At 40.6% G+C, this 14,462-nt stretch overlaps 1 protein-coding gene across 1 annotated transcript; it reads right to left on the bottom strand.

Annotated features, from left to right (window-relative positions):
• Positions 1–2,731: 2,731 nt before the first annotated feature.
• Mst77F (Male-specific transcript 77F) lies at positions 2,732–3,485 on the bottom strand. The gene is made up of 2 exons (XM_064686395.1): positions 3,245–3,485; positions 2,732–3,178 (listed from the first exon to the last, which is right to left on the bottom strand). Exons 1-2 carry the CDS (start codon positions 3,353–3,355, stop codon positions 2,885–2,887), a joined length of 405 nt encoding a protein of 134 aa, XP_064542465.1. The 5' UTR covers positions 3,356–3,485; the 3' UTR covers positions 2,732–2,884.
• Between the last annotated feature and the right edge of the window lie 10,977 nt (positions 3,486–14,462).

The following is a 14,462-nucleotide window of genomic DNA, read 5'->3' as shown; positions in this document are numbered from 1 at the left end:
TTGTAAACCTCATAAATTTTGTCTCATCGCCTCGTTGAAAATTCATAATGCGAAAGTGAGTTGGGTTAATGTCTTTGCACAGGGTAAGGGGTGAGGGCAAAATAAGCACAAAGCATTAAGAGTAAAAACTGTGACAGTTGACTGACGAGCAAATTCTCTATAGTCTAGAGCTAAAGTACAGGTAAACTCTGGGCATAGTGAGACTCTCCAGAGGCAAGGATATACATTAAACCGAATTACAAAAGTAGATACAGGCGTCGCTCAATGTGAAGTCATCAAAAGCTGATTCTAAATTGCATATAATTATTATTTCATAAAAGGTAAAATTTATATTTAATTATATAGGAGCAGTTCTTGGTAGATAGGTTGTATAAATGAGTCTACCATCAAATGCTAATGCAGGTTCACATAAACGAGCGATCACTGTACCTATGTGAACAGAGTTTTAGGATGTCTCCAAGTAGAGCCTAAATTAAAGCTAAGCTTTAGCAGTTAATAGACTCACAATTTAAAGGTTTAGCGTGGCCGTTGTCTTTTTATTCCAAAGTTTAAATCTTCAAAATTTTAATGGGTTTTGAAGCGAACCCTCTAAGTAATTTAACAAGTAATTAACTGGTTATTGCGATAAACCCAAAAAGGGGATTATATTTGGCAGTTGTACAACACTCTTTTACTGTGTGGGTAAAGCGATTAAGACTTACATTACTTATTTGATTGAAAGGTAATTTCAAATAACTTTATACAAAATATTGTAAATTCAAAATATTGCCAAATCGCACTCATCAACCTGCTCGATATGCTCTTCAAGGGCAACCAGAGTCGGTTTTGTGGCTGTGCAAAATGTTTGCAATACCCTTAAAACCAACAATGAACCAATAAATTGGCAACTCTCAACCCGTTGACAGGCTTATCTGCTCTTGTGTGCCGTATTCCTTTCGCATCCTTGCCATTTCGTTTCGTTTTGCTGCCATCCATAATTCATGCCAAGCGTTTGTGTATGCCACAACAACAACAGCAACAACAACAACAAACAGACAAACAAACGACGGCAACAACAACAATAACAACTGGGGCCAATGTCAGCTTAACAATATAATAGAAGCTGGCTGCCATTACAAGCAGCCACGCCCCGGCCCATAGACCCGCCCCTGGGCACGCTTTATGCGGTCGAAATGGTTGGCAATAAATGTAAATTGTCGTAACGCGCTGTTACGTTTTTAGGTATTACGTAGCGACGTATACGCAATTTTTTCAAACGCGCAATTTTTTGCAATTTGCAATTTTGCTCTTAAAATCAACAGTCGCGAAAGGCAAAGGGAGGATTGGGGGGGGGGGGGGGCGGAGGTTGGGCGGGGCTCAGAGAGAGTTTAAAAGCGTGACATTTGTTTGGCTTTCATTTCAATATCGCCGCATCAAAGGCTGCCATGGCAACGCAGCGCACCAGTTCTGACATTCTATTAGCCCCACAAAGAGATGAAGAGATGCAACATTGAAAAAATAGGAAAAAAGAACGGAAGGGAAGGAAAGGCATCCGAAAAGTCCAAGGGGCAAAGACCAAAACAGTTGCAGCTGTCGGAATGGCAATGTTTAAATTGAAATATGGCACGAATTGCAGCGATGCACTAAGACCTTAACCCAAACCCTAAACATCCAACCCGTAAGCAAATAAACCGATCCCCCCACCTACCTCCCTCCCCCTTCCCCTACAACCGACAGACACACGACGTGCAGCTATTTAATAAACATCAGGAGCCCCAGAGTCGGTTCCCAAACGATGCGGAAGCGAATGAGGCAGCTACAAATCGAGGCAACTTTGATGTTTCGCTCGAGTGCATTTAATAAGTCCCCACGAAAGTGAGGCATTTGCTCAGCGCGGGTAATGTGTGAAGAGAGGGGAGAGTCGGAGAGTGAGAGGGGAAAACGAGAGAGATTGAGAGCACCTAAATGCTTGACAAGCAGTCAGGCATCTGACTTTATATGAGGGCAAAGGTTTTGCCTCAGGGGGTCAGCAGCTTTGCTCTAATGTGCCAAAAGTTCAACTCATTAGACTAAACGGCACTAATGAAAATGTGTTTTGCATCTTGGGCACCCCAGAATATGTGTAATAAGAAATGCGTGGAAAATGGGTGAAAATGAAATTGTTCGTAACTTGGCTTGCAGAAATGCGCTTAACTAATGGGGTCTCCGAAAAACGACAAAGTAATGCCAATTTAACTTATCTGGAATATTGTTATATTACATAAATTATCTCATTGTCATTTTTTCTTTAATTTGAATCTACTCGAGCTATGATAATATAGTCCTTTATATAAGCTTATCAACGTCTATCAATGTATTCTCTTTGGATTACTTTGTATTCTGTTATGGATGCATAAATTAATAAATAAATGTCGAAAAAAGTATCATAGAAATTAATTAGAAGTAAAAGAGAACTAAGTCCTGTTCCGCAAAGCCTTGAAAATCTTTACATTTTTAAAAATGGACAGAAATATTAACTAAAATAATCCTTTTAGATGAACCTATTGCTAGACATTCACATATATTATATATTATATATATATTATACAAATTATTTTCAGGTTATGGTAAACCTTTCTACGGAAATTCTCACCCGAACGCCAACGATATACGAGATCGTTTCATGCATGCTATTTGGTAAGTAGCTTACTTTCTCTACTTCCACCTTGTTTTTGATCATTCCAATTTAAAGCAAAAGGTATTTGAAATTTGGTTTACCACTTGTTATAATTCACACACATCACAAAATTAAAATGCCAATTCCCATTATTTGCTCCAAGCACATGTGCACAATACATATATAGATACATGCCTACAGAGCCGAGGCATTGGCAGATCCCAAATCCCGCTGCCAAATTGGTTGCATTTAGCTACGCTTGGGGCAGCAACGAGGCTTTCGTTTGGGGCAGCATGGCTTCTTCCTCGGTTTGCAGCATTTCTTTGGCTTGCGCTTGCATGCGGGCCTCGGCTTACAGCACACCTTCGGCTTGCACCTGCGCCTAGGACGCGGGCAGGGCTTTGGACAGGGCTTGGGGCAACATGGCCGCTTGCGTTTCGGCTTGCAGCAGGCGTCAAGGTTTTCGGTCTCGGCGCATTCCACGCAACAAACGGCGCTGCAGCTGGGAATGTTGTCGTCAATCGTATACACTAACATCGGATGCTGTGGGCCGGGGGCAATGGGAATAAATTAAGAACGACCTCCTCGCCAAAGCTTCGCCTCATTTACCGTATCGAAATTACAGGCATCGATTTGCGCCAAGCCAGCGTCGAGTTTACTGTCGCCGGGAGGCAATAGGGAATCCCCCGAAACGGTTTCCTCAGAGGAAAATACACTCATCTCTCAAGAATTTCTCGTTCACACGTCCTCGTCTTTTTTGTTTTTATCAAAAAGTTACTAAAGATTTATAAAAGCATAAAAAAAAGTTTAAACGTAAAAAACAAGTATATTTGTTTCGAAGTGTGGAAGGCAACTGAGCATTTTCGTATTGCTCGCCATGAGCTACAAAATTGCCGCCTCCTACGATCACATTTTCAAATATTTATTTACGGGCACGGATCATATGGAAGATTGTGGAAATGCTTGAGATAACCTGTGGAAAGGTTTCACGGAACGGCAAAAGTTGATGGAGCCTTGGGTCTTTGCTTATTCCTACTCCTCTTAATCAATTAGGCATCTAAATCTGGCAACATTATTCCTGGTCAAAATTCATATGAAAATGATACCCTTAACTATCCTATATAGGCATAGGTCGAAATTTCCCACGCCCATAACTCAATCAAACTCACCCGATTTTCATAAGGATTGGTTTTTTGTTCATGGTTTTCCCTCTAGATTAATCTGGCATTCAAATCTGAACACATATATTTTAGTCGAAATTCATGTTAAAATCTTACCCCAAGATTCGTATTGGTCAAAATTTCCCACCCCCGTAACTCGGTCAAAACTCAAGCGATTTTCATGAGGTTTTGTATTTTGTTCATGGTTTTCCCTCAAGATTAATCTGGCATTAAAATCTGAACACACATTTTTCAGTCGAAATTCATGTCGAAATCTTACTCCAAGATTCGTATATAGACATGGGATATAATTTCCCATCCCCATAACTCGGTCAAAACTCAAAGGATTTTTATGAGGTTTGGTTTTTTGTTAATGGTTTTCCCTCAAGATTAATCTGGCATTCAAATCTGAACACACATTTTTTAGTCGAAATTCATGTCAAAATCTTACCCCAAGATTCGTATATATACATTGGTCAAAATTTCCCATCCCCATAACTCGGTCAAAACTGAAGCGATTTTCATAAGGATTGGTTTTTTGTTCATGGTTTTCCCTCTAGATTGATCTGGCATTCAAATCTGAACACACATTTTTTAGTCAAAATTCATGTTAGAATCTTACCCCAAGATTCGTATATAGACATGGGTCAAAATTTCCCACCCCCATAACTCAGTCAAAACTGAAGTGATTTTCATAAGGATTGGTTTTTTGTTCATGGTTTTCCCTCTAGATTGATCTGGCATTCAAATCTGAACACGCATTTTTTAGTCGAAATTCATGATAAAATCTTACTCCAAGATTCGTATATATGTAGATATGGGATAAAATTTCCCACCCCCATAACTCGGATAAAGTGTCCGCCGAATTTATTCAATCGAAGAGACCTTTCTTTCGAATCTTTCGATTATTGGTTCACAAAGCAAAACTTTTTGCTATCGTTGTCAAATTAAGAGCTACTTCACAACTGTTTATATTCACAGCCCTCGGAAGAGGTTCTAAATTTTCATAAATCGTTGCATAATTTATGTGCTTGGTCAGACTTTTCTACACCTTTTGCGGGCGCTGCAGGCAAGTTTATTTGAACATTTGAGTAAATAGGAAAATACGAAGGCATGCGGCAAGTCTTTGTTAAGGTTGGTAAACAAAAATGCCAGCCAAATGCCAGGCAGAGCTCCGTGTGGATGCTGGAATTGGCTAAGCGCCAGCTGCTTGTAGCAGGTCGCACGGATGCGAGAGGGGGCCAAACTAGATACGGAACGGGCGGGGTATAAAGGTAGGCAACAATAAGTAAAAACCAAAAACTATTTGCACTCGAAAGCGGCAAACGGAGTCGAGGCTGTGTGGCACAAGCAGGCCATCGATTCCACCAAGTTGCAGCTGTTGTTTTTGTTGTTGTAATTGTTTTTGTTGTTGTTGTTGTTGTTGCAGCTGATGTTGCCTTGTGCCAGTTAACAGCCTTTTGTTGTTGTTGGCCCTGTGCAAATAGTAGGACGCTTGGCATTATATTTACAAGTTGTGAATTGTTGTCATCTGCCTCAGTTGCTGCATGTGGGCTGCCAATCTCTTTGCCAATCTCTTGGCCCGCTTTTCATTACCAATAGCAACCGCTGCATATTCCCGCTCTCCACCCCCCCGCCCAATGTGGTAATACACTCCCACCCCCAAACAGTCAAACATCAATCAGGCTGTATTATGCAAATATTGTGCATGAATGTTGCAACAAAAGCGCAAGGGAATGCATAATATAGAGAGTCGAGAGAGAGAGAGAGAGAGAGGGTAAATAAGAAACAAAAAGGTTTACACTTGGAGAAAAAACTGAGAAGTGAGAAAGGAGAAATGAGAAATGTATTCAACATCTTAAACTAAAACCAAGACTTTTCCCTTGGGACTTCCATTTGAACTTAAGTCAAGACTTTTTGTTCCATGTTTATTTTTGATTTCGTCACGAAGTACTTCGTTTTCTTCTCAGTGTACGCTCTGTCCCGCTGTTAGCTGCTGTCAGCTGCCAATAGTTTGACTCGCTTTGGCAAGGACTCGGCGCTCCTTGGTGGAATTAAACGATAACGAGTTTTGGCTTTCGTCGCCTGCGCTGAAGTGAAGGATGCAGCAAGAACAAAATACAACCGACTTAAAAAGAACCCAAACAGCAGCCAACTTTTTATTTATGCGTATTGTTGCACGAATGCCAAAATGTGAGAAAGGGGAGGGGGAGGGGGGGGGGGGGTTGCCGTGATGGGTGGCAGCTGTTGTTGCAATGTCTTAACCTTAAAGCCGCACGCTGCGCTTGCAACAAATTCGAATTGCAATTTGAATTTCTTGCGCCACAAAGTTTTTGGCTGCCGTGCAAGAAATTTCGTTTTGGATTTCAACTTTGAGCTGACAATAAACAAAGCCAAATCAAAAGAAAAAACTTGCGACTAATAGTTGGTAGGAGTTGGGGCGGGAAATGGGCGGAAGGGTGTGGCTGAAGGGGATTGATGTTGCAGCTAGCAGTTTGTTTAGCTGCGTGCAACACTTTTGTCGAGAAACTTTGCCCAACAACTTGGCAGAGTTTTTTTTTAATACCCTAGCAGAGGGTTTCGACATTTTGTTGCCGCACTGAAGCAGACATTTGCGAGCGTAAACAGAGTTTTTTTTAAACATTTTTTATCAGCATTAAAAGTGCATATTGTACCTCTTTTTGTTGCTATAAAAGCGTATCTATCTGTTTTGTACATGTTATAATATTTTTCTGCGGGCAGAACATATGTTAAAATCCGCCAGATCGGATTACAATATCATACATTCAATATCTTCAATTAAAAGCTTTATTAGCCTCCCATCATATCAGTATTTCTTCAATATAATAACTATTATCTCGTATATTATTAAGATTAACTATAATGCATTCATACTATAAATAATACTATAATAAATTACAACAAAAGAGCGCTAGCATCCAGGCCTTCAGCTCATTATCTCATATAATATCAATGGGCACAACCAGTCCTTTATGCTAGAAAATAGTTTTCAATTCTCAATATAACTTTCCAAACTGACTACAAACAGGTAAATTATAAACTTAACCTATGTCAAACATTGACAATTTGAGGACTCTAAGAATTTTTCTTTGCAAAATAGCTCAACTAAAGTTGTTGAACTACGAGTCTTAATTAGCATTAACAATATTATATGAAAATCGAACTACTATATTATAAAGATCTTCTTTCAAATAATAAATCGTTTTTAAGATATTATAAACGAGCTCAGCAAAAATGTATACAATGTCTATATATTATTAACATCGAACTTCAATTTGTTGTAGCTCTTCCAAGAATAATCTGTTGAAATTTGCCTTTTAAGATAGTTTACATGTGGAAGGGTATTAAATTGTCGGCAACCAAAAGATATCTCTCGCTGCCTGCTTTCTGTTATTTCTAAGGCAGCCAAACAAAATAAAAGCTTGCAAATTACTTAACAACAACTGCAACAACAACAAAAACATTGGCAACGGGAGTTTACCTCGCAACGTTAATTGCAAAACAATTTGCAATGCATTAAAAGTTAAATTCGCGTCTTTAAAGTTGATCGCTTTTAACAATTTGCCTAATAACTGAATAATATGCTGGCTAACTGGCTCGCAAGGCTTTTAAGAGCGCGCCCAAAAAGTTGCCGCTTCACAAAACTTAGGAGTCGAGGCAGCAGCAAGCGCTAGCTGCCCCCAAATCGTGCCACACGACTTTTGGCGACTCATGCTGCTAGTTATTTGGCTTGGCGATGAACACTTTAATTAGGCTAGATTCCAGGCATTTGCTGTTGCCGGCTGTAATCAAATATGCACAAACAACAGACTAATACACACGGAACACACACACACACACACACATGCTTGTGCTGGGGCATGCAAACAAGACGCAGGCATGCGTAATTAAATGTACATGAATTGATATTGAATACACCAGCAGACATGAGACGCACACACACACACACACACACACAAACACACTCTCCCTGCATTGTAGCATGTAATTATGCTTGTCTTCTCTCAAGAAATGTCTCTGCTGTGCCGAGAATTTCTATTGCCTACTTTTGGGCGCGGCTTGGGGAATACCCCGGAATATGCCGCTGCCTGCTTGTCAGTGAGTCGCAAATTGACAACAAACAAGTAAAAGTGCTCTAGTGAAGAGTGCGCAACTAAGAGTTACCTATTAAACCAGTTCCGACCTGATGTAATAGAAGAAAAACAACACGCTGCAAGCTGCTCACTTTATGCTGCAGCTGCGTTGTTTCCGCTCTCTGCTGTACATTAAAAAAATACCATTTTCATTGACTACTCATCGATATTTATCGATTTTGGAGGAATGTGAAGTTATCGATCATTATAATCATATCAATGCCCTTTTCGTTGAATAGGTATCCGAGCTAAGTTCACAGAAACTTAGGCTGGAAATCGAAACCTATTGATTATGGGAAAATTAACCTTTTTTTTAACCATATTAAATATCTACAGGGTATAGCAAGACAAAACAAATGTAACGTTTATGACTGCTGTACACATGTGACTCATATAATACACACACATTCACACACACTCACGTACACACAACACAATACACACACACACGCACACACACACTCTTTCTCTCGCGCTTGACTCAACAAAAGTTCATTTGGGCATGGAAAAACTTTGCTGGCATTGTCTCCGTTTCATTTCGTTTCGTTTGTTCTATTTCCCGCACTTTTCCGCAAATTGGCTTTTACACATGGAGTAGCCCCCCCAAATGAATGTCTAATTTTCACAGTTCGCGCTTTTCCAGTTCATAATAATTAAAATTACGCGCCGGCTACAATTTATATGACATTGCCAGTTGTTGTTATTGTTGTTGTTGTTGTTAGTCTTGTTATATGCATTATTTATCACTGTTGTTTTTCCTGTTTGTTGTTGTTGTTGTTGTTGCTGTTGTTGTTGGCCAAAAGTTTGCCCTTGTAACTTTGGCGCTGACTTTGCTGCCAACTTGTTTGGCATTCATCAGGTTTTGCTTCTATTTTTGGCCTGACATCTTCATAGAACATTGCCTGTCTCTCACTCACTTTCTATCTCTCTCTCACTCTCTCTGTTGCTTTCGCTGTTCCTGCCATATTTGGCTGGATGATAATTGCACTGATGGCCCCATTTTTTTTTGCTGGCCATAATGAGCCTGAACGTTTGACCAAGCATGAATTATTACTCAAAATTGCAGCTGAAAATTATTTTTAATGCACAACGAGAAAATGAGAGAGAGGGGAGGTAGGGAGAGGGATAGACAGAGAGCGAGAGTTAAGTTTTGATTAAAAAAGTTAAATGCTATATGGGAAAACAAGTTTTGTTTGACTAGCAGTAACTAAAGCAATTGCAATGCTAGGAAATACCCTGTAAAAGTAGTGAAAGCAACAGATAAGAAATCTTTATGAAATCGTTTCCTTAATATGCAGACATGTGGTTTTTCTACAACTTTTTGACTGATGATTCAATTGATATTAAATTTTAATACTGTTAACACAATTCTGAACGCATAGAAGATAACATTCATATTTATATACTATATAAGCATAAAGAAGGCTTGAATATATGGACCTTATTTATGTTTCAATTTATAAGTATTTATATTTTTTATAAGCATCAAAAGAGTTGTGTATGTAGACCTTCCCTCTGCTTTAATATAATCTAGTCTTTAATAATTCAAATTTAATTAATAATAATAATAATTAAATATTTAAAGCTATTCAAATGCAACTTGAACCTCACAGTTACATAGTTTTTCTAGTTGTTGTAGAAATTTTTGATCGAATTTGGGCTTTGAAAACCTCTCTTTATTAAAATATGTTGCTTAGGGTCGGCAATTATGGGTTAAATAATAATACCTTTAAAATTTTAGATACTATACAATACTATATACTATATATTTATATAGTTGCCACACGAAGACCTTCTTGTAAGTTCAGCTTTTATATGACACATCACATTGTTGGAGTATTCTTTCTTTCACATCTGCCGTATGTTGACTTAGCTACTTAACCCGTCAACCCTTTGTTACTGCCTTACTTTTTGCAGGGTATCTTTGGCACTCATGTGCTGTCAGCAATTTTGAACTGTTGCCGTTCGTTGTTATTGTTGGCACTCTTAATAATGTCAACACTTTGTGCTTCTATCTGTTTGCACAAAGGCTGACTGTCTAACTGCTCCACCAACCCCCCTCTCCCTCACCCTCTTTCGCCCCCTCTCCCTCTCTCTCTCTGTCTCCTCTCACTCGCTGTTGCTGTATGTTAACACAATGCGATTAATTTGTTTTCATTAAGCATTCGACTTGCCTGTTGCCTGCCGCTCCCTGCTTGCCTCTCCGCCCCTTTTGTCCCGCCCATTCATTGATGCGTGTGCTTAACTCTTAATTTGAATTTAAGCCGTAGCCCGCGCTGAGTACAATACACATTTCTGACATGCTCCACAGTTGCCAACACGTTTACGTTTTATTTTTTTAATTGGCCCGAAAAAAAAAAAAAATACCGCCTCCGCGCAAACAGTCAAGGTGACACAGTTCAAAGGTGACCCAAGGCCAAGGCCACAATCAGCAGCGGCCAGACAAATCTCTCTCGCTCAACTTTTGCCAGCTTGATTTGTGCTCATCATTTCGTTCTGTGGCAGATTTCAGCCTTGGATTAGTGGCCACTGAGCACAGAGACCGTTGGGAGCACTTCGAACTTTATTGACTCGCTCCACAAGCTGATCAGCATGCATGTAAAACACAACCAGAAAGAGGGGAGAATGGTGCGGGGGGGGGGGGGGGGACACTGCTGTGTTAACAAGCTGCAACTGGCCTAAACAACCAGCTGAGAGTTAACTTATGCGCCTGGGTCCACTGCATAAAAGTTGCCCAAAAGCATTTTCTTGTCAGCCTCAAAGTTTTTATGTGTGTTGTGTGCGTGTGTGTGTGTGAGTGTGTGTGTGCGCGTGTGTGTGTGTGTGTGTGTGTGTTGTGTGCGTTGTGTGCGTGTGCAAAGCCATGGACCAGCCTTAGCCTTGGCCCAAAGCAGCGTACTCTGTTAGAGCGCTGTTAATGCACTGTTAACTGCCTGTTAAAGTGCGGACCACGTGCTAAACAGCTCGTCGCGGAGTCTGCGCAGTTGCTGCTGCTGTTAAAACTGTTCCCAGTATCTGTTGAGGTCGTAGCACGCTGCGTATGATTGATAAACCAAAATAAATATTTAGCCAGACTCGCAATGCATAAACAACAACAACAACAACAACAACAAGAACAACATAAGTTGCTGCTCTCGATAGCTGTGCAAATGTTTTCGCATTTCGATTTAGATTTTGTATTTATTTATATATATATTTTTTTGTATTTTTAGGCGTTGGTGGTCTAGCGGCTTATAGGGGCAGAGGCGCGCAGCGGGCGGGAATAACATCTGTGATACACACGCACACACACACACGCACACACGCAAGCAAATACTGACAGCATTGACCTTGAGCTGCGCTGTGAACTGTTAAAGATGAGCCTCAATTCTGGCAAGTGTGTGTGCGTGTGTGTGTGAATTTGTGGCTATGTGGTTTATGCAACACTCACCTCAGCGGGTTTGATACCTGTATGCGGGGGAAGAGGGTCATTAAAAAGTCTTGGCCACTTAAACGGGAAGGGAAATATCCCTAAGAAAGTATCAAATGCAACGTATATTTATAAGTTGACCCTAAGAGAGGACAAATCGTTGGCACTGATTCCTATGCTATCTTATTCAATGTTATCCTTTTTATATCAGCAACTGCTGTTAATATTTATTTGGGATCAATTTTCGTCTGAGCCATCAATTTTTTATTTGTGTAATACGAACATGTGTGTGTTTTCCTAGGATTAGGCTTACATTGAGTGAATATTGATTGCATCTATTTAATCTAGACCATTTTGTGGCGCGACCTCTGATACGGTTCGAAAAACACAGACTGTGTTTATGAATGTGTGTGGACGTGTGTGTGTGTGTGTGAATGTTGTAATAGTCGAACACGTGTCGCTCTTCTCTTGCAGCTCCTTCTTCAAGCCTCTTCATTTAGACTCTGCTTCAAGTCTTTTTGTAAGCGCTTCCACTAGCCCCTCTATTCTTTCCCTTCTGTCATTTGTTTCCAGGTTTCATCCCAGCTTCAAGCTTCTTCAAGCTACTTCAAGCTCTTTTTTCAAAGCATTTTAAGCGCATTCTTCTAGCTCTTCTTTAAGCCTCCTTCTCTTAGTCCTTTTCTTCTAATCCTCTTTCATCCATTCCCACCTTTTAGCCTCCGCTGCTGGCCTTTGCTTCTAGCCTTAGCTTTTTTTAAGCACCTTTTTCTAACCACAGTTTCTTCATCCTACTTCAAGCCTCTTTTTCTAACTTTCTCCTGTTGCTCTTATTTATAGCTGCTCGCCCCAGTTTCAAGCTTTGTCTAGCTCCTTCTTCGAAACACTTTTATTGCTCCATTCTTTTGGGTCGCTCTCCAACTTCTTTCTTCTAACCTCCTTTATTCCCCCTTTCTGCCCTTTGCTTGTAGTCTTACCCTGTTTCTATCCGTTTCTGATTCTTTCCCTCACATTCCCCCCCTCCCATAATCCTCTGCAGTCAGAAGCGGCTGTCAGTCAGCTGTCAATTAAATTTACACAGCGCACACACAGGACACGGGACTCGGGACACAGGAGTCGGGACATTGAGCGCTGCCAGTGCTGACTGTGGTTGCATTCATTGAATTGCAATTAAATTGTTGGGCTAGCTGCCTAGCCACGCCCCCCGCCCCCCCACTCTCTGTTGTCCTCCCCCTTCTCCCTCCCCGTTTGTTAGCCATTGTTTCGTCTTGGATTTGCTGCTGTCAAAGTGACAAACATCGCCTTCTGCTTGCCAGTGTCAGCCCCTCACCCACCCCTCCACCCCTCCCCCCTCGCCCCTGCACCACACAGTTGCACACTTATTATGCCATTTGTGCGGCCACCAACACCGCATCCCCCTCTAGTCGCCCCTTAAAGCCTTGTCACGTGTCAGGTGGCGCTTTGTGTTTTGAGGAGTTGCAAGGAGCAGGACTCGAATGTTGCCTTGGCCTGGCCATAAATTGCTTTTGACATGCTCCGTTTGCTTTTATGGCGAACATTGTCTTGGCCCGACATTTAACACATTCTGTTGCAGCAGTCCCTCTATGCCCCTCCCATTGTCTAATTAGCGGGGGGCGTGGCACGGGGGGCATGCAGCATTTGACAGGCAAACTCCGCAAGATGCTAACTTTGACCCTGCCTTCCGTTCGGCAACGCCCAAATAGAAATGTTCTAAATGTTGAAATGTTGCAAACATTTCGCACTGAGACTTTTCAACACCCCCCCCCCCCCCCCTCTACCCTCTGCTTTAGCCCCCGCCTAGCTCCTCCTTGGAACCATAAACAACGTTTTGTGTTGCGTTCAGGTTAGATGCTCGCGAATTGTTTTTTGGCCAGAAAACTTTGCCATTTAACTTTAAGTTTTGTGTAACTAACTCGAGACGACTGCCAAATATTTAAGAACAAATAAAGTTGTAATACTCTGCTGCGCAGGGTACATTAGTTTGTGCATAACGTAATTTTATTTTCGAATCTTTTTCGGCTAGTCTCTTGATATTTGGATAAAGAGCTGTTTATAGCTGCAGCAGAAAGTGAGTTAGATTTAGAAGGCTAAGCAGAATGGGCTGTGGAAGGGGCTGAATTAAAGGAATTTTTGCCATAATTTTTGAAATTCGAGTCACCAAATTTGGCTGTTATTGGGTGCTAAGGGCCTCCAATTAAAGATGGTGTCAAAAATATTTGTATTAGACAGACAAATCTGTATTTCTTTAGTTCACAGTTTAAAGGCAACTGCCTAAGGCTAACAGTTTGAGCATCAGCAAAGTTTGAAAGCTTTCAAGACAGTATTAAATCTGTACAGAAATAATTCTTGTTGTTTGCCCTTCTTGGCTTAAATTCGGATCCTCATATGCAGTCCCACATAATTTACTTAATATCGAAGAGATAGATCGTAAATAAAAATGGATACAAAAAAAAAAATATGCGGTTATCTTCATACTCCAATAGACTTCTGATAATTGGTGTAATATTTATTCATAAGTTAATTACGGGTAAAATCGACTCTTCTGTTCAGACTAGTCAATTAAACTTCTCTATCCCAACAAGACTAATACCTAATTACCTTTACACCTTAATCGCTTCAATTTTTGTTCAACAAAATCTGCCTTGCATGAACCCTTCATAACAAGCATTATAGATTATTCTGCTCGAGGTCTGCTCTTCCTCTTATAAGGCATCTATTCCAAACTATTTAGAAAATAGTTAGTCTTAGCATATTGTCGTACTTTTGTACTCGGTTAGGCGGGAATTCGAATGCATCACATTGCAACGGAGCTCGCCCATTTAAGGTTCCAATAGCAACAACAGTTTGAAAGTCACTGGGCTTACAGTTTTGCATTAATCAACCCAATAAGGGAAGGATCTCTCTTCAGAGCAGAGTATGTCGCCGTCGTTGACAGCCAACTTTAACGTTTTAGCTTGTTTTTTTCCTCTTGCTCTTAATATTGCTTTTTTTTTTTTTGCTGATGCGGCTCCCTTTAAAGTTGTGCATTCAGCAGTAATGAGTAAATGTGTGTGTGTGTGCGTGTGTGGCTCCTGTGTCCTGGCAGC

The sequence above is a fragment of the Drosophila montana genome, unplaced genomic scaffold, assembly GCF_035044405.1.
Source record: "Drosophila montana isolate Dmon_TW-CO22-7 unplaced genomic scaffold, ASM3504440v1 contig_1455_1, whole genome shotgun sequence".
Classification (NCBI taxonomy): Eukaryota; Metazoa; Arthropoda; class Insecta; order Diptera; family Drosophilidae; genus Drosophila; species Drosophila montana.
The sequence above is the reverse complement of the archived record's forward strand: the minus strand, read 5'-3'. Positions and strand labels throughout refer to the sequence as shown.